We start from the raw sequence: 23,272 nt of genomic DNA, 5'->3' as shown, positions 1-23,272 counted from the left end.
GGCTCAATCTATCGTAAGACGACGTTGCGCCGAGGTCTTTGTCTCTCTGTCTTTTTCTAATTTCCAAGCCGACCATCGAATGTTCTCGAACATTGTACTTACATTATTGATTTAATATTTATTGTAAATGGTAGTTATTAATTGTTCTATTTATGGTTTTATTACATTATTGTGGTGATTTTTATACTTAGCTGTTCGTTTCTATTTCGGTTGTCCTGCTGTTCTTCACATTAACATTGGCTGTTTATTGTAACTTAGGTTTCTTATGGACTTATTGTTTATTGAGGAAGGCAAGGGAAGGTGTTTATGAAAGAAAAGAGAGTCTGTAGAGATCGAGGTGTATTGGTCTTAATCTGAGACCGATTTGGGGTGAACATTAGTTATTAACTCATTCGGGCGTTTTGCATATTGGTTAGAAATATTTGCCATGTGCTTCATATTTTCGAACATTCGTTTTTTCGATCGTTCGATGTGGCCTTTCCCGTTATCGAAAACGTAACCGTCGAGTTTTTATGGCGGTCGTAAAAAAAGGTGTTGGATTTCTATAGCTACGCGCCGGGCCGTTCGGGAAGTCCCGAGTAGCTCGCGGTTTGCTGCATTTATGGTGGGGCTGCCTATGGGCAAGCGTTTTGGAGGTTTTCGAAGTTTGAATTTTTGTGGCCTATCTAGAGGCGACATTACAACTATGAGTTACAACTTCTTACAAGTAAAAGGAAAGAAATGAGTAATATTTTGAGTTAAATAATATTTTTTGAATATTTCAACAAGCCGTCATATAATCGACTTGTCGACAAGCGTCCGCGATCGGACCGTACAGCCGGCGGGTTGCGGTAGCGCAGGCTGACTTGGTAGTCAGCGCGTGAGAGTCTGGAAGGCTGCCTTACTGCAGGCTCGACCCACGAGACGTTACAGGATAGATGATTTTACTGGGCTAGCTATAATTCGTGCGTCCCGCGATAATTGTTTTTTCTTTTTGCCTTGGAATTCGTTAGTCCTGTACAGATATGGATATACATATGTTATTAACAAAGTCACACATAAGTGAATATAGCGGTGTATGTTTGTGGTTTCTCTTTGTCGTGTCTCTTTTTTTTTCTCTATCGGGGCTGTTATTCGCGCTGAACCGGTCGGTATATGTTGTGTGTACCTTACGTGTAGGCTACGACGCGATCGCGCGCAGTCGGTAACTTGGTCTCGCTCGATAGTGTGAGTCGGGCACGGTTGGTACGACTGACCACGCCCATGGGCGCGGTCGGTACGCTGTCGGTAACATTTGCCACGCCCATGAATATAATTGTGCGTGTCTGTACTAGTGAGCGGCGAGAAAGTCGTTACGTGTGAGTGTATTAGTCCGTAAAAATGGCGGGTCTTTTATTAACGGAAACGATACCCGTTCGATTTGTAACGAAAAGAATTCAACTACTTGTAAACTTTTCGTGAGAGAAAATTGTATTTTTGAGACCAGTTTTCGCGGACATGATTTTAAAAAAAGTATATGCTTTGACTTATCTGATTTTATTCGTTTTTTTTTTATTTTACTGCCGCGACTACTTTTACTCTTAGAAGATTTTTTTGCAAGGGCCACGAAGTGAGCTGTTGTAGCTCGTGTCTTCTTTTTGTCTGTAGTTATCTTGTATTGAGAAAAAAGTATAGAGGAAAGGAAAAGAATGAATTTATTACAAAAAAACGGCTGATGTGACAATCCTAACGGTGGTATTTAAGGATCAATAAGTATCAATGCTCGTAAAGGAAGAATAATCAATAAATAAATATTTATTGGAAAAATGAAAATAACTTGTACTAACTCGAGGTCTTCGTGTACTCGAAATTAATAGTGGTGAGTACTTTTATTGAATGAATATTATTTCGCAAATGAACTCCATTCATTGGCTAATTACTTATTATTAATCTTGTGAAAAAAAAGTCTCAATTTTGTTTGAACTAAGTCAAATATAGAAAAATAAAAATACAATTTACTGTTTAGATAAGTCCTTCACTGCCCGTACTAATGCAGGTCCCTTAGACTCGACCATTTCTGATTACTATAACCAAAAAGTAACTAGATCACAATATACTCTACTGTGGAACTAATATTACGATATCGGGTATTTGCACCCAAGTTCTAGTACTAACGTTTTGTTTGGTCGTTTGAGTGTTTGTAGACAACTGCCTTTTCGTCGTTTTTGGCTTGGGCCTTCGTGACATCATTTTTTGTTTTTTTTTTTTACTTAATAATTATTACAATAAAAAATTGACTTTTTAACTGTTCACTCACCACTGTAAATTATATGTCAAATCACGTGTAACACTGTAGCGTTAATTTTGTATAATACTTTTAAGTAAATATGTAATTTGTCAAGTATTTTTAAGTATAACGAATAATATATCATGCAAGAAAATGAAAGAAAATATATTCTAGTTTATCTTTATATCTGCAACTATCAAAGTTGTGAATTTATTATATGTCAAATCACGTGTAACACTGTAGCGTTAATTTTGTATAATACTTTTAAGTAAATATGTAATTTGTCAAGTATTGTTAAGTATATCGAATAATATATTATGCCAGAAAATGAAAGAAAATTTATCCCAGTTTATCTGTATATCTGCAACTGTTAAAGTTGTGATTTATTGATAGTTGTTTGGGCGATGGGCAATATTGTGAATGAAAGTTGTAACAATCGATGAAAATAACTGTGTCCCATTTGTTGTTAAAATGGGCACTTTTTAATTTGCTCGTTGAGATAAAGCGCACTTTGGATGGTCAATGCCACGAAGCAGGTTAAAAGAAGACAGATGACTCTGTTGGCATGTACAAATTTACTTTATTATTATTAACTTGAATTCTTATGTTATGGTTGTCCAGTATTTCCAAGACCTTGAAGGGACCAGAATATCTATCGTCGAGCTGTTCAAGAAGCCCGCGCGTAGTAGTGCGTCTGACTGCATGTGTAATGAGTTGCCTGTGTGTTGGCGCTTTGGAAGGGTTTGGAGATTTGAAATATTGTAGCCTATCTATAGACGATTGTACAATTTATATGTTTGAAATGTTACATAAGTAAACTTCAGTATACCGCTGATAATATCTTTTGTCGGATGTATAATTGATATGTAGTCGATGAAAAGAGCATATATTATTTACGTATTTTTACTCAATTATTTAAAAAAATCTGATTATTTATTAAATGCGAAGACGAAAAAATAACATAAAGAGAGTAGTAACTTTATCGTCAGGGTTTTTAAAAATTGGGAAAATCTTGATGAATTAAAATCAACAATCTGCCAAGCATTCATCTACCAATATTGGCTAAACTACGAAGCTTCTGAATGGTTTAGCATATACCCAGACGCAAAAAGTTACTTCTCGAGCCCATTTTTCCATTTTTTGGTAAAGAAAACCGGGAGAGGAATGGGCTCTAAACGAAGAAGTTGAAAGCAACAAGTAAGTTGTTTTAAAATTTATTCTCATCCAAATAATACATCTTTACTAGAAGATTCAGAATTCTATGTGCAACTCGTAATTCACTTATGCAATGCGATATTTAATGTTTCAATTACGACCTTAGAAGATAATTTAGCGTATTTAAAATTAATTCATGATTCATTTAATTTCAGAAAATCATGAACAAGGAATCAAAAGAGTACGAAAATCTTTCGAAACTGCGAATATCATTTCCACCGACAACGATGAAGAAAGAGCGGAAAATATTGTTGCTGATCTTTTTCAAATCTTAATCGATGAGTCGTCATTGACAGGGTTTTTCGCCGACTTAAATACGAATGCAGAAAAATTTGATTCCAATAACTTATCTGGAGCTCATTGCTTTTAAAGTAAAATTGATCAGGTATACCTGAAAAAATCGTGCTTGACAAAAAGCTCAACTTTTGAACCTTCCTCCAGCAAACGCATGCATTGGACCCAGAAATGTATGAAACAAACAACGATGTTGAGCAGATATAAAATAGAACGCTCATGTGTGTACGTATGTGGGTGCAGTGTGTCATTGATGTGTGCTCGATATTAAGATTATGAGTAGCAGTACACTGTCGCAATAGTTGTAACGACAATATTCGTTTTTGTTACCACAACAGAATGCTTAATTAGGTTCACTATTTTTCTGCAACAATAGAAGTCCATTATGTGCTAGCAATAGGGAAAATAATTGTAATAAAAATATTTTTGTAATGTGAACAAAAACGAGTTAAGTTATCACAACTAACGTTTTTGTATCCGATATGAGAATGTTTTGGCGTGTATGTACTGTACTATACTTATGTGATCATTAAAATAATATAAAAAAAAGGGTTAAATGTTATACGTGTTTAAAAAAAGTCTTATTATACGTTATGGCTAAATTCGTTTCGATTCGTCGTAAGTTATTTTAAAAATGTGTTGAAATAACAATAAATAAATCGGTTTTTGATGAAAATTCTAAAAATTTTACTAATTGCTCATATCTCAAAACTAGTCTATTTATCCTTTTTACTGATTGGTTGAAAAAAAGTTCAATAATTTTTAATTCATTTAAGTAAATTTATTTAGTGAATTTTGCTATGATAATGTAATTACTGTGTAATCCCTTCTTCCAAATACTGAAGTGTTAAACCAATAAAATCATAATAAAAAAAACGGTATCAAAATCAATCATCGATATGTCCAGAGTGGTGGGTTTGTTCCCAAATCCCATTTAGTTCAGATGCTGTAAACTAAATGTCAATGTACAATGAGAAAATTGTATACCAGGCCTGTTACCTAATCAATGTTACTGGCGAATTATCTGCGATGATGAAATGAGTTCTTTCAAGTTAAATCTCAAAAATTCACAAGTAAGTCATAAATTAAGTTATTGAAAAATTAAAAAAAAATAATTTGTACATAAAATAATCAAAAATTATTTGCCATTTCCGAGTTTACAATACTTCATTTTTTGATGAAATCAAAAAGCTTCCAATCGAATGTGACACCTTTGTTTAAAATAAATTTCGTTATAATACAAAACAAATTCTGGAATATTGTCCTTACATTCTTCTACAAAAATATAACTTAAAATTCATTGAAGAGTGGAATCGAAGTACTTGAAACGCAAAATTGTATAAATAACATTAATGGAAAGCTAATGATTTAAAAACTTTTGCATATATTTTTATAAGACTTAGAATACAAATCCATCACGCGTAAGAACTCAATGAATTTTTTAACAACAAGTAAGTTCGTTAGCTAATGAAATTTGAAAACGATAAAATTCTCCAGAATTCCTGCATTATCTGTCTCACACTGTGTAAGAATCGCAATATTATGCTCAAAATTCAAATGGATGGGGTGTTGGTGGCATTATGACTACAGCCAGCCGATAGGCAGTAAAATCGCAGTAAAAGCGGCGGCGCACTTCTTGCTGGCCGAACCTTGCTCGGGAAATCACCTTGGCGATGCGAATCGCTCGCATTGCCTCGTGCACACATAGCCACACCACACTCGCTCGCGCACATTTCCTATCGGCGGCTGAATCGCGTCTACATATATTTTCTCCACGAGCTCCTGTGTGTATATTATATAGCTCTATATACATTCGCGCCTTGAGCAGCGATGGCCTTCCACGAGCTCCACGTGAAATATAATATTATCGACCAGCTAGTCACCTCTGACATATCCTACACATGCACGCGTTCGGCGTACGGCTCGCCACAACCGCGCGTACACGTTGATGACGACAACGCCGAAATAATAAACGAGCTCAAGTTCAAGGTGTAAAAATCCGCCTTTTACGCGAATAAACTATAATATTACACCGGCTTTTTCGATATGGTATAGTTCTGCTAATAAAACTGCTTGTAATTTGGCTTTCGCACCTACGTCCGGTTGAAAACGATTATCGATGTTCTCTCGGTACGGGTGAGCGAATTTCGCACCCCCAACGATGTTAAAATTAGAACCAAAAAAAAGTAATTCTCTATCGTTCTGCCTCTTTTCACTGTTCACAAAAATAACATTTACATTTCTTTAAAGCTCACACATCAGTTACACCTGACAACGATACATTTTGTGCAGCGTGAATTTTTTTCCTTTTTTTTTACTTCTTTGAAGAGCATTATTTTTCCGTGCATTAACGAGCAGCTACGCTACACGAAAATTTGTGAAAAACGTTTCTGCGACGCATGCTTATGTGTGCGCCTGTTGCAAAGTTTGCTACGTCAGCAGGCGCAGAGAGAGAGAGAGAGAGAGAGAGAGAGAGAGAGAATGCGACTCTCTTCGGTCTTTTATGCCATGTGTGTATGTATCTATGCTCGCGCAGACAAATGATAACACATTCGCTTCGTGACTAATGTTATTACACGTGCCACGTTTTTTCTCTATGAAAATTTTTGCTTTGACAAGAGGCATGTGTGTCGAAAACCTAGCTGCTTGCGCCCCAAGCCACAAAGGGATTTTTTCGCGTGTGATATTTTGCAATTTTAACGCGTAATTCTTGAATGCAGTACATTGAACAATTTTTGCGCCCAAGAATGTGAAATTTATTACGACCTGTTGATGTAAGAAAATATCATCGTTCTCATAATTTTTCTATTATGTTTCTTTTTGGGACGCAGAGATTACAAAAATAATATCATCAAATACTCGTGCGTATGAATCTTTCGCATAAATAATTCATGTCCATGTGTTGTTTACACTTGTTGAACGCGAATTATTTTCATCGCGAATCGGGGGAGAAAATGCTTACGCATAAAGAACAAGGAAAAATTATACATTCGAGTTAGTTCAATTGAAACGAATGTGTTCAATAATATCCATGCACTTGGTTCTGGCATCCGAGACTGCACGTGTGTGTATTGCCGCGTTCGAATTTGTTATTTATTCCTCCTGACGATAATTCGATACGCTCATAATACGCTGAAACACGAATCGTACAAAAATCTCGATGCGCCAAACTGATGTGCTTTAGAAACGATAAATTAACTTTTATTCATAGTATATGTACTCGAGTGTTTGTATGCACTCAACGCTGCGTATGTGTGTGCGCGTGTACTTTTGTATTCTTTCGTTTTCACGATTGCCAAACTGCAGCTGAAATCAAAACTCCACTTCATAGATATTAACTTTGTGACGCGTGAAAGGTCTATTAAAATAAAAAGTTATAAGCGGTGCGCGCGCGAGATGTACAAATGTTGAACTGGGTCATTGCGCGCTTTTATATCGCTAGCGAGGGCGAATTATCTGTTTTACCACTGTGCGCCGAGCGTAATGAAAGGCAAATGAAGCGAAACCGTTAAATAAGAAATGTGATATTTTATCGGGGCAATTTTCGGACAATTACCGCGACGAGAGGAACGAGCGAGAGATTTTTCGGTACGGATGTAACTGTTAAAACGTCGAGATTAATGATCGTTACACTACAGCTCATTATGCCACTACTCCAGGAGAAAAACTGCGAATTTTTTCGAGCCCTGTGCAAACGAGGTGTGTCTAGGATGCTCGAGATCGGGGGAAAAATTTTTTACGGCTCCCCAGCCCACGAGCCATCAAAAAAGTTTGCATAGAGTTCGTTTCGCTGCGCACTTCCGTCCTTCCGCAGCGGGCATTGATACTCATTTTGAAAATCCACTCGAAAAAGCGCAATTTTCACGAAAGTAGCACATCGCCCCGACGCTGCTGCTCGCTTCTCGGCCTCGCGAAATTCAGCTGCTACGCTCGGCTGTATTTTTAATTAATTAATTAAATTCCGAATTTCTAACTTTCGGGACAGAATGAAGTTTCAAAAAAGGCTAAAACGTGAAGTTCTCGTTCGTACATCTTTCGAATCTTACTTCCATTTCCGATGAAATAGAACACTCTGAGAACTTGCACGAATCTTCAATTTATAAAAAAAAAGAACTATCGTAATTTATTAAGTAGGTTAATTCGATTAAATTTGTATAATTGACGTAGATCTCTGATATGTACTCTAAATTAATTACAGCCATTTTAATCAAAATTATACTTTTTAAAAATTATTTCAAATTAAAAATAATCCATCAGTTGCATTACCACTTATTTGTCCTCCCAATTATTTTTGAAGTTGATGGTTCATTCCTTGAATCCTACTGAATACATAATATTTTTTGGTTTGTAGAGTTACCACTTATTTTTTGTAAAAAATCTACATTATAGAACTCTTAGTAAAAAATATATGGAATAAATAGATAAGCAAATGCATACGAATCATTCAACAGCTATATAATATTTTCCTAAAGAGAACAGCAAAATCTGCATGAAAACTTAAAAACAATTTTACAAGGTTTATAAATATCTTTGAAAAGCTCGCAGTCATTTTCTCTCCATCTGTACTTAGTAAATTGATAAGTTTCGAAAGTTTAGAAGTGCGCCGCATTATTCTTTCAAAACGATAAACCGCAGACGATATAGTTTTTTTATATAGTGGGAGGGAGAGAAGGGAAAAACGACACCCCGCTCACGCTCATCGATGAGCGATGCGCAAAAGTTCGGATTACGTGCCGCGAAACTACGTACATACCATCGCGTACGTATAGATACGTAAGTGGCATCGGATGTAGGAGAATTTTGATCGCTGCACACATACGCAGCAGCGTTGGACGCCTCTGCTATACACGTACACGTGCGCGAGCTGAGCGCAATTTTTCAACTTTGACGAGGACGAAGATTGTTTTATTTTTTTCGCCTTCCTTTTGAAAAGTACTGCGCGCGAGCTACACGCGTGCTGCTCAAATCCAATTCTCTCGACGTGACAAACTTATTTCCCCCATCATGCAGGTTCAAACATACGTTCAGAAAGCAAAAAGAGGAGTACACACGCGGAGCCGAGGAAAAAAGTGTATAACTCATAAAACGTGGTGACACTAAATTTGACTCTTTTGTCTCGCGACGCATTTCGATATAAAGCTTTGACGAAAGTCTCGCTTTGACGTCCATCTGATTTTTGTGCGCCACGTACGTGCACTACACTTCGTGCTTTTTCGTGCGTGAACGAGCCCACGCCCCTTCCGCTCGAAAAAGTGTCCACCTCCACCGCGAGATGCTTCAAAAGCGTCCAAGGCCGGACGAGGTCAAGCTATCCCCCAAAGATTCACGCAAGCGATACACAGACATCGTATTTTTAATATTTTTCACAAAACGAATCTCCGAAGCTATCGAGGATTAGGTCGGGTTCGATTCTGCCTGTAACATTATCAATTTCTGTATAAAAGCAAGTAGAAAAAAGCGTGTAAGGTCAGACGCGTTGGCGTCGCTAGTCAAGCGATATCGCTCGAGCTAAATTTCCAGGTAAAATCGTAAAATACATAATGCATGCTGCAAGTGTGTGGATGTGTGTGGCAAATTCTACCAACAACCATTGAGCCGCTCATACCTGTCTAATAATGCACTACTCGCTCGACGCCCAGGCAAGTATACGCAAGCCAGAGGCTCAACGGCAAAAGCGCCACTGCACACACTGCCGCGCTACAACATAGTCAAGTCGATATATCTATACAATGTATACTGTTGCAGAACAGCAGCAAAGTTAAGCTTTTCTCGCAACGTAATCTCAAAGTCGCTACCTTATATACAGTACATAAACTCGAAACGTGAACGACGCGAGTGGAGAGAGAGAAAAAAGGAAAAACTAATAGAAACGTCAAGACGAAAATAATAGTGAAACGTAAAAGTCAAAGTGGCGCGTGCGTGGAATAGCGAATATAGAGAAAAAGCTCGTGCTATACGTATATAAAGGGCAAGAGTTGCATATATATACGAAGTCGGGCAAATTAATAGGGACGAGTCGCGCGACACCTCGAGCAAATTGAATCAACGCCTACAGCAGTACACCGCCTTGGCAGCGCGAGATTATTTTTCCGCGTCGAATGAAAAGTGCGATGGTGCGATATAAGCAATAGTAGCGATTCGATGATAACACTACGACGGCGGAGCTGCGTAAATAATTCATCTCCCAAATGGATCAGCTCTCGCGTAAAAGCTCAGGACGGGTAGTCAGAAAAAAAAGGAGGAATTTACGATATTCTCGCTGCCGAGTATAAAAGTAGTATAGCCAGGGATGCACTCGGGCAGTGATAGTATACGCGTTGCAATGTATACCATAATACGGACGACATCGTGTGATTTTTCAAGCGTGAGAGTTTCGAGCTCTCTCGCAGCGCAGATAAGATACGCCACGCGTGTTTTAGAGCTCGCCCCTCAGCGTCCATGTAGTGTTTGTTATGTATACGTGAACTATATAGCAAGAGACACAGCTAGAAAATATATGTGCTGCAGACTCGCACTCACGCGCGAACGACTACCGAAGTTACCAACGACTCGTTGCTGATGGTCAACAAGGAGCGAATGAGCCGCCCGAGGGCGACTGTAATATACGTGTGCAGTTCACGTATAGCGCGCTATATAGTAATACACGCGCAACTACTCCATGTATATGCACTTGTAGTTAGCTGCACTCGAGTTTGCAGGGATTGCGTGCAGTTACTGCTGCTGCTGCTGCTGCTGCTGCTGTTGCTGTTGTCTCGATCGACCAGCGGCTGAATGTCGTTTGAGGCGGAGGTCAGGTGCCACCGACTAAAAGTTAATGTCTCACCTGTGGGCAACTATACCACTACTACTACCATCTACGTATACAGTAGCTCGTGAGCGTATATATATATAGAAGCTGAATTTATATATAAGACGGAGCTGCCGAGGAAATCCGAGCAAATGGCCGGAAGAGTCGCTGGCTTGCGCCTGCATAAGTGTCACCTGCTGCTGTCCTTTTATGTGTACGGCCCGTAGCACGCGTTACGTGTATATAATGCATAACGTATTATGTACACGTCTCGCTCGACTAGATCGTGCCATTGGCTGGCGAGCAATCGCCCACGCGACAAACTGCCCGCTACCGATACATTTATACACGAGCTCGTATTTACACCGAGTAATATGCAAATCCTTTATATCGCCTCGTCTGGCCGCGCACGAGGTCTGTCCCTGTTTATCCGGAGCTTTTTTCAATTTTTGCCGCTTCTGCGTTTGCGCGCTCCCACGACGCTACGAGATTTTATGCGAGGTTTTATGTGCGCGTGAGGCACTAAAAATTGATTTTCCTTGCAAATTTCCGAGATCGATGTCCAGCCCAACGGGCGTACTAAAAGCTCTTTCATGGCTTTCGTTGACCATGTTCGACGAACTTGAGAAAGCCGAGTCCTACGTAGCCTATGTATTAATGAGTATACACGCGCGATTTAGCCTTAAGATTGTACACTATCACGTTCGTACAGCACATACACACACATACACACGGACAAATTGGGCTACAATCCGACTGAACAGTACACGCGTGGATCGTATATAGGATGAAAGGATTGCCTACAGTGCCCTGCCGTGGGAATTAAATAACGACTATAAATTTAACCACGCACGCGATTAAAAGCCAAGAGCTTTTCCACTTCTGATTTAATTGCCGGACCGTGAAACTCTATACGCGATATGCGGGCCGCGCAACTTCGTATACTCTTCACGTGTATCTCTTTGTTGTGTTGCATGCTACCTCGCAATATATATACACGTCCACTATCTCGAACTTTCCTTTTTCCTACATTTGAAAAAAAAACGAATCACTTTATGCATTCGAAACTTGCGCGTCAACCCAGAAATTTTTACCTGGAGTTGTGCACGTATTGATTCAAGAATGCACGAAAAAACTTTTGAAGCATTTTTTGGTTATTCATTATGAAAAGAGCAATTATTTGTTTACAATTATACATTTTTTTCAATGGGTTTCGTGCTCTTAAGAAAAGTTTTTTAAATTTCTTTTTAGGATAAAATCGTTTATCAAACAATGTTCATCTTTAATATACATATAACTAGAGCCTTAATCTCACTCGCTATGCTCGTTTGGTATTTTATACTTTTTTTGAGAAATTTCTGATTTTGATTTAAAAGAAAAAAAAGTACTATAATAGTTCTATATATTATTAATGCTGAGCGAAACGAAGTCGCCTTCTTTCAGCTTAGTGATTTTTATCGTTTTTTAATACTGCGGGCGCGAAACACGGATTTCTAACCTTAAAGTAGCAAAAAACCCTAGTTTCTCGCAAGCATAGTTAAAAAATATCATTTGCAACTAGTCCGCGAGAAAGTTAACTCACCCGGAAGTCTTTGCACCCTCATTCCTCAATCCACATTCACTTGCATTAATTTTTAACGCATATTGCATATTTTCCTACAACTTTAAATAAATTGACGTAATTTGGCAGAAAAATTGTTTAATTACATGAATTCCCAATCGGGTACCCAGGGCCCTGTTTTTTTGGCAGAAAATTTCGCGGTATTTTTTTGGCGTAAATTTGTGACAAGAAAAATTTTGTGAAAAATTTTCGTGCTTTTTGACAATTATTTTTAAATTAAAATTTTCTTCCGACAAATTTTGAAAAGATTTTCGCAAAACTTGAAAATTTTTTCCCGCCAAATTTTCAATTGATTTTCAAGTTGGTGGGTAATTTTTTTTGAATTTGGGCGGGAAAATAATTTTGAAAATTTGGCGGAAAAAAATTGAATTTTGGCAGAAAAGTGTTTTTGAATTTTTTCGAAAAAAAAAAACTGTAATATTTGGCGGTTTTTTGTAGCAAAACGAGGGATTATGCACAAGCCGAAAGGGAATTTTTAGCTCGTACAATTTTTAAATATTAAAGTATATTTTGTAACAAGGGTGCAAAGCAGTGGACTCATCCGGGAGTTGTTTTCACCTAAGCGTAGCGAGAACAAAGTGTATTCATATTGTTTGGAAATGTCAATACTTTAAATAATGTTTTTAGTTTTTACAGTCAAGTTTATGAGAAAGTGTTATAACGTGATATACAGATTAAAGTTGAACGAAAAGTAATTCAATTTTTATCACAGCGTGCGGGAAGTATGTGTTTCCCGAGCAGTATTGTAATAACAATACTTCTCGCAATTACATACTTCCCGCAACTAGTGATAAAAAATAGTATACGTCACTCGTGCGCGTGGTGCTTCTCGCACGAATCTCAGTTTGTTGCCCGAGCGCAGCGAGGACGTTTCGGACGTTTCAGAGAACGTAATGTACTATATGAACTCTGTAATGGCATACTTAAGAAAGCGAATAGGGTTTCAAATTCTTCAAAAATTATGTTTGTGATTGCTTTTAATCATAGTTGTTATATCATCAAGTCAGACTTCTATATAGTTGAAAGTATATCTATTTGTTGTATAGTTTTAATCCAGCTATTTGGCATTAGCTATAATTAATAATGCATTCAATTGTGGTTTATGAAGTGGCTTCATAACACATGGCATTATGAAACAAAATAAAAATCAGATGTTCTTATAGATCAAAATAATTGTTAAAAGCGAATAGAGTTCATGAAAGTTATGTTATATAAGAGACTGCAAGATTTTCTTTGTACGATACTTTATGATCTTGATCATAAGTATTTAACTTAAAATATATAAGACTTAAGGAAGGATAGTAGAATTTGTGACACTAGGAATGGCTCTTGTCTTGTATAAACAACAACTTTTGATTTAACTTTTTAAATGTTTATTAAAATTTAATTATAGTTCATGAGAAAGTGTTATAATGTGATATAAAGATTGGCTGCAGTAGTAAAATTTACTCGGAGTTCTCGCTAAGCATTATTTCTTTTTCTTTTTGACTATTATCCCCTCTTTAATTGCCGCGATCCTCCGTGCCGTGCGCAGCACTGCAGTCGCCTAATGCTCGAAAGTCTATATACTTCTTATTCTAAACGTTTATCGGTTAGTTAGCATTAAGCTGCCAAGTTGCGCACCCAAGCTCGTTCCTCGCTCTTGACTAGACAGAATAATCAATTTTTACAACAATCACCAAGTTTTTAAAATGCTTTCCTTAAACAAGCAAAACATCACAGAAGTGTGGAGTTATAATTTAGTCCAGGCAATGAGGGATATGAGAGAACAAGTGCCAAGTACTGCGTTCTTGTCATTCGACACGGAGTTTCCTGGTGCTCTCAAACCAAGAACAAAGTGCATAGATGAATGGACTAACACAAACAGTACCGTTCGAGATTCAAGTCCGATTCAATTCGGCTTCACGTTTTACGGAGTGAATGGAGATGCGATCTTTTCAATTAACGCGTGACAAATAAACTTCAAGTTCGACGTTCTCAAAGACCAGTTTAATCCTGAAGGCATCGCATTTCTCCAAGAACATGGGTTTGATTTGGACCGACATCGTGACGAAGGAGTCAGCCACGAGCAGTTCAGGAGATTCTTTTTCAACAGCGGACTATTTTATTCCAGTATATGTTGGGTTACATTTTATGGCAACTTCGACTTGAATGAAAGTGTGTACAGATCAATGGTATGAAAACCCACAGTTTTTTGGAAGCTCTGTCACAATATTTTCCATGGACGATTGATGTAAAAGTGTTAATTGAACGAAATTACGTTCAAATGCGGTCAAAAAGACTTATTAAATTAGCCATTGAATTGAAAATTGACGTTGAAAATGTTGAACAAGCACATCACGCCGGCTTCGACGCTCAAGTAACTTTTGTTTGCTTTAATTATATTTGTCGCTATACAAGTTCATTACCATTACAATTTTATATTAGAGGTTAGAAATATCTCTTAAACTTGATTATTGCTCAAAATCATCTCATAATCCTGAAAAGCATAATAGATGTAGCATAACTAGCTACAATAACTGAAACAGCTTATGAATTTAAAAGAGCACAATGTTGCGTAAATTTTTCGGCGACATGAAGAAGTTTCATGAACAATTTAAAGGCGAAAACAGCTCCAAACGCCACCCTATTTCTGAGTCATCGTCGACTTCTACTATTCATATACTATTTGAATGGGTGCATGGACAAGTTTTGCATTGATCGAGAAACTGATTACACTCTACTTATGTAAATAGATTAAAGCAATTTAAAAATTCATTAGGTAATTGAATAATTCAAAAAGTCAACGACTCTGTAAATATGTAACTAAATTCAAGTAATTTTATAATTAAATTTTAATAAACATTTAAAGTTAAATCAAAAGTTGTTGTTTATACAGACAAGAACCATTCCTAGGGTCGCAAATTCTACTATCCTTCCTTAAGTCTTATATATTTTAAGTTTAATACTTATGATCAAGATCATAAAGTATCGTACAAAGAAAATCTTGCAATCTCTTATATTACATAACTTTCATGAACTCTATTCGCTTTTAACAATTATTTTGATCTATAAGAACATCTGATTTTTATTTTGTTTCATAATGCCATGTGTTATGAAGCCACTTCATAAACCACAATTGAACGCATTATTAATTATAGCTCATGCCAAATAGCTGGATTAAAACTATACAACAAATACATATAGTAGTTTCAACTATACCCAAGAAAAATATGAATTTAATGGCGATAATCTTATTCTGAACTCATTTGCTATAAAATTTGAAGAATTAACTAGGTGTAAAAATTGTTCCTGAAAACGATACGTCACTGATGAGCTCACTTTATTTAACATTTCCCGACGAATTTCTTGACAATGGCATACCCCATCAAATAAATATTTTAGATTTAATAAAAAATTATTGTAAAGATGCCCGGAAACAAACGTGCCAGAATTTTTTTATTAAATTCAGAGCACGAAGTAAGCAAAAATGTTTCAAAATATCCCAAGTTTTTATTGCTTGCATTAAAAAGATACTCGCCTTCAAATGAAAAATAAGATCATTCTAACTTATAAAAAAGAGATGGACCTAAAAGTGAAGCCAATCTATTCGGCCTCTGATTGGTCGACTGACTTTTGACTCGAGTCGAAACGTAATAAAGTGACATCTACGGTCATAATAGCAACTTTTTCGAAACTGACTGAAAGATGTACGCGCGCGAAGCGCGCCTGAAAGTTGCTAACCTCAAAACACAAATAAAAAAATTGATACGCGCGTCTTAAACGTCTAGTTAGTAAACATTTTTCATTGTATAGATTTACATGACATCAAGTGAGGAAATATTTATATTTTTTTGTTCATTTTTAAAGTTATCGATTGCTCATGTTATATTTCATTTTGTTTTACTTTTAGATCCTCCGAATTTTCAACTTTGACCGATGCAATGTATAAATTAAAAAGTTTTATTTGTCACGAAGGTCGTCAGTATCTAGTGGACATTACACCTGTAATATAAAATTGAAGAATACATGGTTCCACGTAAACGATGATATAATCTATCAGGAACCAAATGAAATTTTTTTTAAAAATGAACGTATAAAAAAAGAAGTTTACTTCATTGTATATGAACAATGTTAATAATTAAAAAATTATTGTCAAAGATTTCTGATTTTTTAGTAAACAAAAAAATTAAATTATTTATGAAAATTATTTATGAAAATTATTTGTACTGATATTTTACTTCCTAAACTTCACACTTCACGCTGTTCAAATCATTCGCCAATAGTTATGTTGGCACTACCATGCAGTGTCGATAAAGAAGTGACAGAGCAGACGCTTGCACGCTCTTCACAACCCTGCACACGTGCGATACGCGATGCCTCCGACGCAAGGTGGACGATGCCACACGAGTCGCGATGAAAAACGAGACGTGACGCCGATCCGCCTCGCGTGTGACGAGTCGAAACGAAGCCGATTCACGCCAATAGACAACACGCGCGAGCGCAAGCAAAATGGCGTCTCCCGACGCGGCACGACACTAAGCAATAGACGCGAATACCACACACACAATCACGCGAATACGCACATACGTAACCGACCAAGCTACTGATTACTTAATAAGATTATCTTAAATTACTTGATGATGCTCTTCGTTCTTCGACTTCTCGATGGTGAACGGCAGCTTCACGCCTCTGCAGCAGCACGACAATCTTCGCCGAGCGAATATAACCTCGCTGTCAGCCGCGACACTATGTCTCTCGCACTCTTTTCTCGCCGGTAGATCTCGGACGAAGCGAGCACTTGCCTTCTCTTGGCTATACAGCGATCCACGCGGGCTTGACTTGCCCTTGCAAATCAAGTGCAGGCGTCGATACTCGTCTCACTCGATTGCAGCTCACGGTCTGCACGTGCTTGCCTCAGGCACTTTGAATTGCACACGTAACTTCAATACTCTCGATCTTGGTCGCGAGTTAACCTATTGAATCTTTGCGTTTTGCACGATCCCCCTGCTCGATACGAGGACTCGCGGGTTACTCTCTATTTCGCGTCTGCTTCTTCTTCTTCTTTTCCTTAATGGCCTTAGAATCTTCGTGTAAGAGATCACCGGTCTGCCACATTACACGCTTGGTTTCACATATATTATTATTACTACTTTACTTTAATTTTACTTTATATTATTTGACTGCAGGTGGTGTTACTTGCTAAAAGAAGCAGTATATTTTGATCAATGAATCGTCTGCTGTTTCAATGAGACGTTTGATGTTTTGTCGATGGGCTGCGTAGGGATCGAGTGTGGAGATGATAATTTATTATTTATGTATTTGTTTTATTAATTGATTAATAAATGTGTTTGTTTATTGATTTATTTTTATTATTTTATTTTTTATTTTTAGATGTTCAGTTTACATTTTTTTAGGAAGTCTGTGATGAATTTAGCTGCTCGTTCTGTGGGGTGTTTTAAGATCTAAAAAGTTGATGTGAGTATTTGAGATTTGTTTTTTTGTGAGTAATGTTTTAATTGGGCCATTAGTGATATCCTCTCCCTCGCGAATCTAGGTCAGGAGAAGACAACGTGGTCGATATCCGCCCCACAGGTGCATGAGGGAGAATCCTTCATGTTCTTTCTGTGTAAGCTTTCGGTTAGAGAGTAATGATTAGCACGAATTCTGTTTATGGTTGTGATGTGATATCTTGGGTGGTTGTGGTGAGCGTACCAAGGTTTTGAAGAATTTGGTGAGAAGAAGTTGTCAAAGTAAAGAGTGCCTTTGAATTGAGCTTCACGAAGAAGTCTGAGATTAGTAGTGGCCTTTGTGGTTTTCTGACAGGTGATTATGAAAATCTGTATAAAAGAGTTTTAAGGGGAGGGGTGAACCAGCCCTAATGGCTCTTTTAGCTAAATTGTCAACTTCTTCGTTATATAGGATACCAAGGTGGGGGGTATCCATACTAGGTTGATTTCTTGATTGTTTTGTGCAAGGGTGTGATATATTTATAAGGTGTCTATGATAATTGGAGAGGTATTTAATTTTTTGATTGGAGAGTAGTTTTGGATGGCTTCAAGTGAGTTTTTAGAGTCAGTGAAGATTTCGCGTCTGCTCCGCTAGCCTGGCACGTGCCTGTCAGCACTCGCGAGATGGCGGCAGGTGGTCTACTTTTGCACACCGTCGCATTTGATCTTCCGGTAACAGATTTATTTTACGAATTTAAGCAAATATGCTATAAAAATAATAATAGTTAATACGTGTCTCATTAAAAGCGGAGAGACCAAAGGAAGCGCGTACTTCCAAACTTTCTATAGAATCACGTAAAACGTAGTTCAATGATTTAAATATAACACAGAAAAGTAATTTCAACAATAAATAGAATAAGAAGCGGGTTCAATTGTACGAAAAGCCACTTACACAAAATAAAAATAAAAAATGACATCTTATGTAAATGTGAAAGACAAGAAGAAACTGTCGAACACATCTTCTGGCAGTGTCATTTACACGACGAACAGCGAGAAAAAATGCTCAAAAAACATAGAAAATTGCAGCCTTACGCTCCGTCATAGCTATAATAAGTCAAATCAACCAAAATGTAATTAATACGATCTCTGAATTCATTATTAATAGTGAACTCAATATTTGAGTTGTGTAGTAAGAAATGAAACAAACGCATTGTCAACGGCTGGTAAAACAGTTTCGAGCGAAAATATTTACTGATAATAACTTCATCAAATATTTATGTACAATTAATCTAATTTAAGCTTATATGCATATATACTAAATAACATTGTAAATTACACCGTCGCATTGTCGTGTCGCATCATGCTGCTGACTCGTGTTACCCGTTGTTGATCTTGATCTCAGCTCTGCTGCTTAGCTGAACTATTTCTTGTCCTGAAAGTACCTCAATATACATGCTACTCGCTTGGCCGGCACGGTATCTTATCGTCATTACGCTTTCCACGTGTAGCGCGTGTGACGGTTGCCTATCCGTAGGCGACGACTGTGACCCCCGTCACAACTTTTAACCCACGGAATATTCGTATCACGATGCAAGTTTTATTATTTATATTTGCATTTTCCAAATGTGAATCATTGGCATTTTTGTTGAATTGAATGACGTAAATAGTTAAAAATTCTTACAAAAATATTATTTTGATACAGCGTGCGGAAAGTTCGTTTTTCGCTATCAGTAGAATGCTTCGAAAGTAAAAGATCCCAGTGGTGTGGCTAAAGCGTGCGGAAAAACGAACTTTCCGCAGCTGTATCAAAATAGTTATTTATGCAACAAGTGCCCAAAAGGCGTTTTTGGGAACGAGTGCGCGGAAAAGGAAACGAGTGCCGGCCATGCTGGCACGAGTGGGTTTTTTTCTGCACACTTTGCGCAAAAAGCTGGACACGTGTTGCATACAAAATTTTATGCAATAGTAAGCGAAAAATACTTAATTTATACTTAATAATTACCACACACCAGTGTCAAAAACGCTTTTTGCGCACTAAAAAATGTGCGAAAATACATTTTTTATCACAGCGTGCGGGAAGTTTGATTTCTCGCACGCTCAGCCGTGCGGGAAGTACGTAATTCCCGAGCAGTACTGTAATAACGATACTTCTCGAAATTACATACTTCCCGCACGGCTGAGCGTGTGGGAAATAAAAACTTCCCGCAACTCGTGATAAAAAATAGTATACGTCATTCGTGCGCGTGGTGATTCTCGCCTGACGTAATGTACTATTTCGTCATACTATTGCATAAAATAGTATACTCAACTCGTGCGGAGTAGGTGATCTGCACTCACTGCGTAATCTACCATTTTCGTCCCTGCGGCCAAAACGAAAAAGTTAAGTTCTGCTGGAGGATTCATGAAAAATAGTATACGCGCGTATGAAGCGAAAATGAAAGCCTCAGAGCACCGGTTTATCAGTCTCGGCTTCGCCTCGGACGATAATTACACGTGCTCTGAGGCTTTCCAGTTTTCCACTTCCTAGGCACGTAATATATACTATTCTGCAACCGAGAACTTCTGAATCGTGAACGTCTATAAGTAAGATATAAACGCGAATATGTAAATGCGAACTAATGCTTTGATAAGCTTACACGAAATTATTGTGAGCCTCTCCTTTAGATTGGGCCAACATACGATTCGGCTTTCGCGTGTGTACGCATACACACGTGAGGAATACGTATACATTATACATATAGAGCAGTCGATACAGAAGCGATTAGGAATCATCGACAATCCAATTGAAGTATCTCTGGCTGGCGTGCACTCGTAAACATCTCGCCAAGCTCCAATGATCTTATGTACATAATAACGCGTACGGACGTGTGTATTCAGGAACGCTTACGTTGGCTCGCTCGCACATTTGCTCGAAATCCTGCTGAAACAGCTCCGTGGAGTATTGCTCGCACACGAGCATACACAGAACAGACATACACCGATCTGCTCTCACCTTCATATATATCTATTATATTTGCAAGTACAAATTTATGCCGGCAAATTTACGACGCTATAATGCACGCGAGCGCTCATAAATCGTACTTTGATAAATGTAAATTAATCACCGCGACGCATGCAAAATTTAGTACGAAGGTTTTTTTCCAAGGGTTTTTATTTTCTTTTTTTTCGAACGTGAGGGGGCGACGCGCGCGATATCTGCTATTCTTTAAAATGGCTCGTTATAACGAGGGCAAACATAATTTCTCGGCTGCGCAAACGTACGCTTGTACGAAATTCTCATTTAATTGTAATCAGGGAGAGCTTTAAAAGATGCTTTTAAAAGTAAACGATCGGATGCGCTGAGCGTACGCTAAAAAAATGAAGGGTTCATCAATGCTCATGCTCTCGAGAGCTCGAAGCTCTTTACTTGAAAGCTTTTAAAAAAGTGCAATCGCAGCTGAAAAATTCAAATAACCTTTTTTTTTGCAGTGTAAGGAACGCATATAAACAAGTCGGTAGCATTTTTTTAAAAATGTTTCTTTTTAAAATAACTAAAAGTTTGCCCGAAGATCAATTCATCACTCGGCCCGACGGCTTTGTAACGTTCTCCATCATCGTTGCAACATCGGCGTGCGACGACCATTCGAAACAGCAAAAACATCGAAGGTTACGCTGCGAGCTTAAATGAAAATGTCGAGTCGTCATGACCGAGAGAGAGATAGAGGGAAAGAGAGAAAATAAAGTAAAAAAAAAAAACACGCGGTGAAAAGTGTTTTTGACGCTGTCGAGAGCCAGGGCTAAGCGTATAAGTCACGCGACCATAAGCGATAAGGCAGTATGCTCGAAGAGTAAAGCACTTTTTCAGAGAACGAGAAGGAACGAGTCTTGATGGAGCTTTTCATTTCCCAGTTCGTGTATATCCACATACACACACATACGTACAGGAGCGTCGACATGACGAGATGATGAAGATTCATTTGGGAACTGTATAACACGGAATGGCAGACATAGTAGACTACTACTGGCGCTACTGCACTGTTGCGGGGGTGCAAAAGAATTAACGCTGACAGATACTCTCCCTCGGCAACCTCTCTCTCTTCGAGTTTAATTTTTACTCTTTTCCTCCGATGCATCGTTTTTTTTTGCCAAGCGCCCAGAGCAAACGTCAACACGAGGCTATAAGGTATTTACTCGGAGGGTATATAGCTCGAAGTTATCATAGGAAGAAAATAGAGTATACAGAGAGAGACAGCTGGGCTGGTGACAAATATGGCTAAGCTTCATCCCGTGCCGACTGTAAAGGATTAAAGTATTGAGAGATTTTACCATTTTCCTGGGCTCTGGATACTTTTGGGGCGAGCTGGTTGACGCTCGCGAGACTAGTTTACATAACAGCAAGAGCACACTTCGGTTCACCGGGCGGCTATGCGGATTTTCGCCAAGAGGCAAAAAATAATTGCAAAAAGAGAATTATTCGCGGGTGGGAAAAAATATGAAATTGAAAGGCATAAAGCCGTTTGACTTCGATTCAAGCTCACAATTATCCTATTAAATTATTTCATTTGAATGACACGAATCGAGGGCTAGAACATTTCTTTTCTCTTCACTCTTAGACGAGGGTAATTCGGGGACGATGAAAAAAAGCCACGAGCAAAATTAATGCAACAGATTAAAGAATACACGGCAATTCTGCGGTAATTAAATCCCACGAGAAAATGACCAATATTAATTTTCAGACTAACGCTGACAAGCGCAGGAAGGAAGGAGAGGGAGGGGGCGGGAGAAGGAGGAGGACACTAAAGTTGCCGGTCATCGTTTGATAAACGCGACACCAACACTGCAATATCGATGTGCAGGATTGCCGCTCTAAACTGCAACGCAAATCGAAGGGAGGATAGGGGGAAGGACGGNGAGAGAAATCACGCCGAGTCGAAAAAGTGATATATCCAGTCACTGGTTGCAGCTCGCACTATATACAACCTACTTTACATCATTAATCTAAGCGCGGGGCGGTGCATGCGAGGCTTTCGCAAAGCGCCGGCTCTCTCGAGCCTTAATGAAACTCGAGGCAGAAAGTTTTCACTTTAAAATTTGGCCCCCGCACTACAGTGGATGGATGTGTATATACATATAACAACTGGTTACGCGTGTAAGACGTGTAAATTTCGCAACGATGAAGTTTGCGCGTAGTTCTCGGCCTCGTCGGTGGCAGTTTTAACATATACATAGGTTGCAGGATAAGTTTCCGCCAAGTTCTCGTGCCTCGCACTCGTACATTTTGAGAAAATTACACGCTAATTCATCGATTCGGCCGCGCTGTATATAGTACAGTTATAGCTGCGTACAACACGAGCTAACACGGAGGGTGCGAAATTTGCGAATGCATCACGCGAAGCATAATAGGAAGCACATCGGGAGTGCGCCTGCGAAACAAATGCAGCAGTGCAAAGAGCGATCGACTCGAGCTGCACACATAGGCCGTACATATCCGTGCGCGCGAGAGAGTGAGAGAGAGAGTAAGAGAGGCTGCTGCAGGCAAAATCGAACGAGGCGCGAGCTTGCAGAGAAGTATAGGCTCGCGCGATCGAACCCGAGAGCCAGGCTCGGCTCATTAAGGCCAGAATAAGAAGAGACGATCGTAATAGAAAAGTCAGTTATGTCTCGCTGCATACGGAGCAGTCGTATAAACATTAGCAGCAGCA

At 38.4% G+C, this 23,272-nt stretch overlaps 1 protein-coding gene across 1 annotated transcript; it reads left to right on the top strand.

Moving 5' to 3' along the window:
* Positions 1 to 13,913: 13,913 nt before the first annotated feature.
* LOC111693821 (probable CCR4-associated factor 1 homolog 11) lies at positions 13,914 to 14,342 on the top strand. The gene is made up of 2 exons (XM_023459614.1): positions 13,914 to 14,078; positions 14,130 to 14,342. The coding sequence occupies exons 1-2, from the start codon at positions 13,914 to 13,916 to the stop codon at positions 14,340 to 14,342; spliced, it is 378 nt and encodes a 125-aa protein (XP_023315382.1).
* The last annotated feature ends 8,930 nt before the right edge of the window (positions 14,343 to 23,272 follow it).

The sequence above is a fragment of the Trichogramma pretiosum genome, unplaced genomic scaffold (assembly GCF_000599845.2).
Source record: "Trichogramma pretiosum strain Unisexual culture from Peru unplaced genomic scaffold, Tpre_2.0 scaffold26, whole genome shotgun sequence".
Lineage (NCBI taxonomy): Eukaryota > Metazoa > Arthropoda > Insecta > Hymenoptera > Trichogrammatidae > Trichogramma > Trichogramma pretiosum.
Note: the sequence above shows the minus strand (reverse complement) of the source record. Positions and strands in the feature narration are given on the sequence as shown.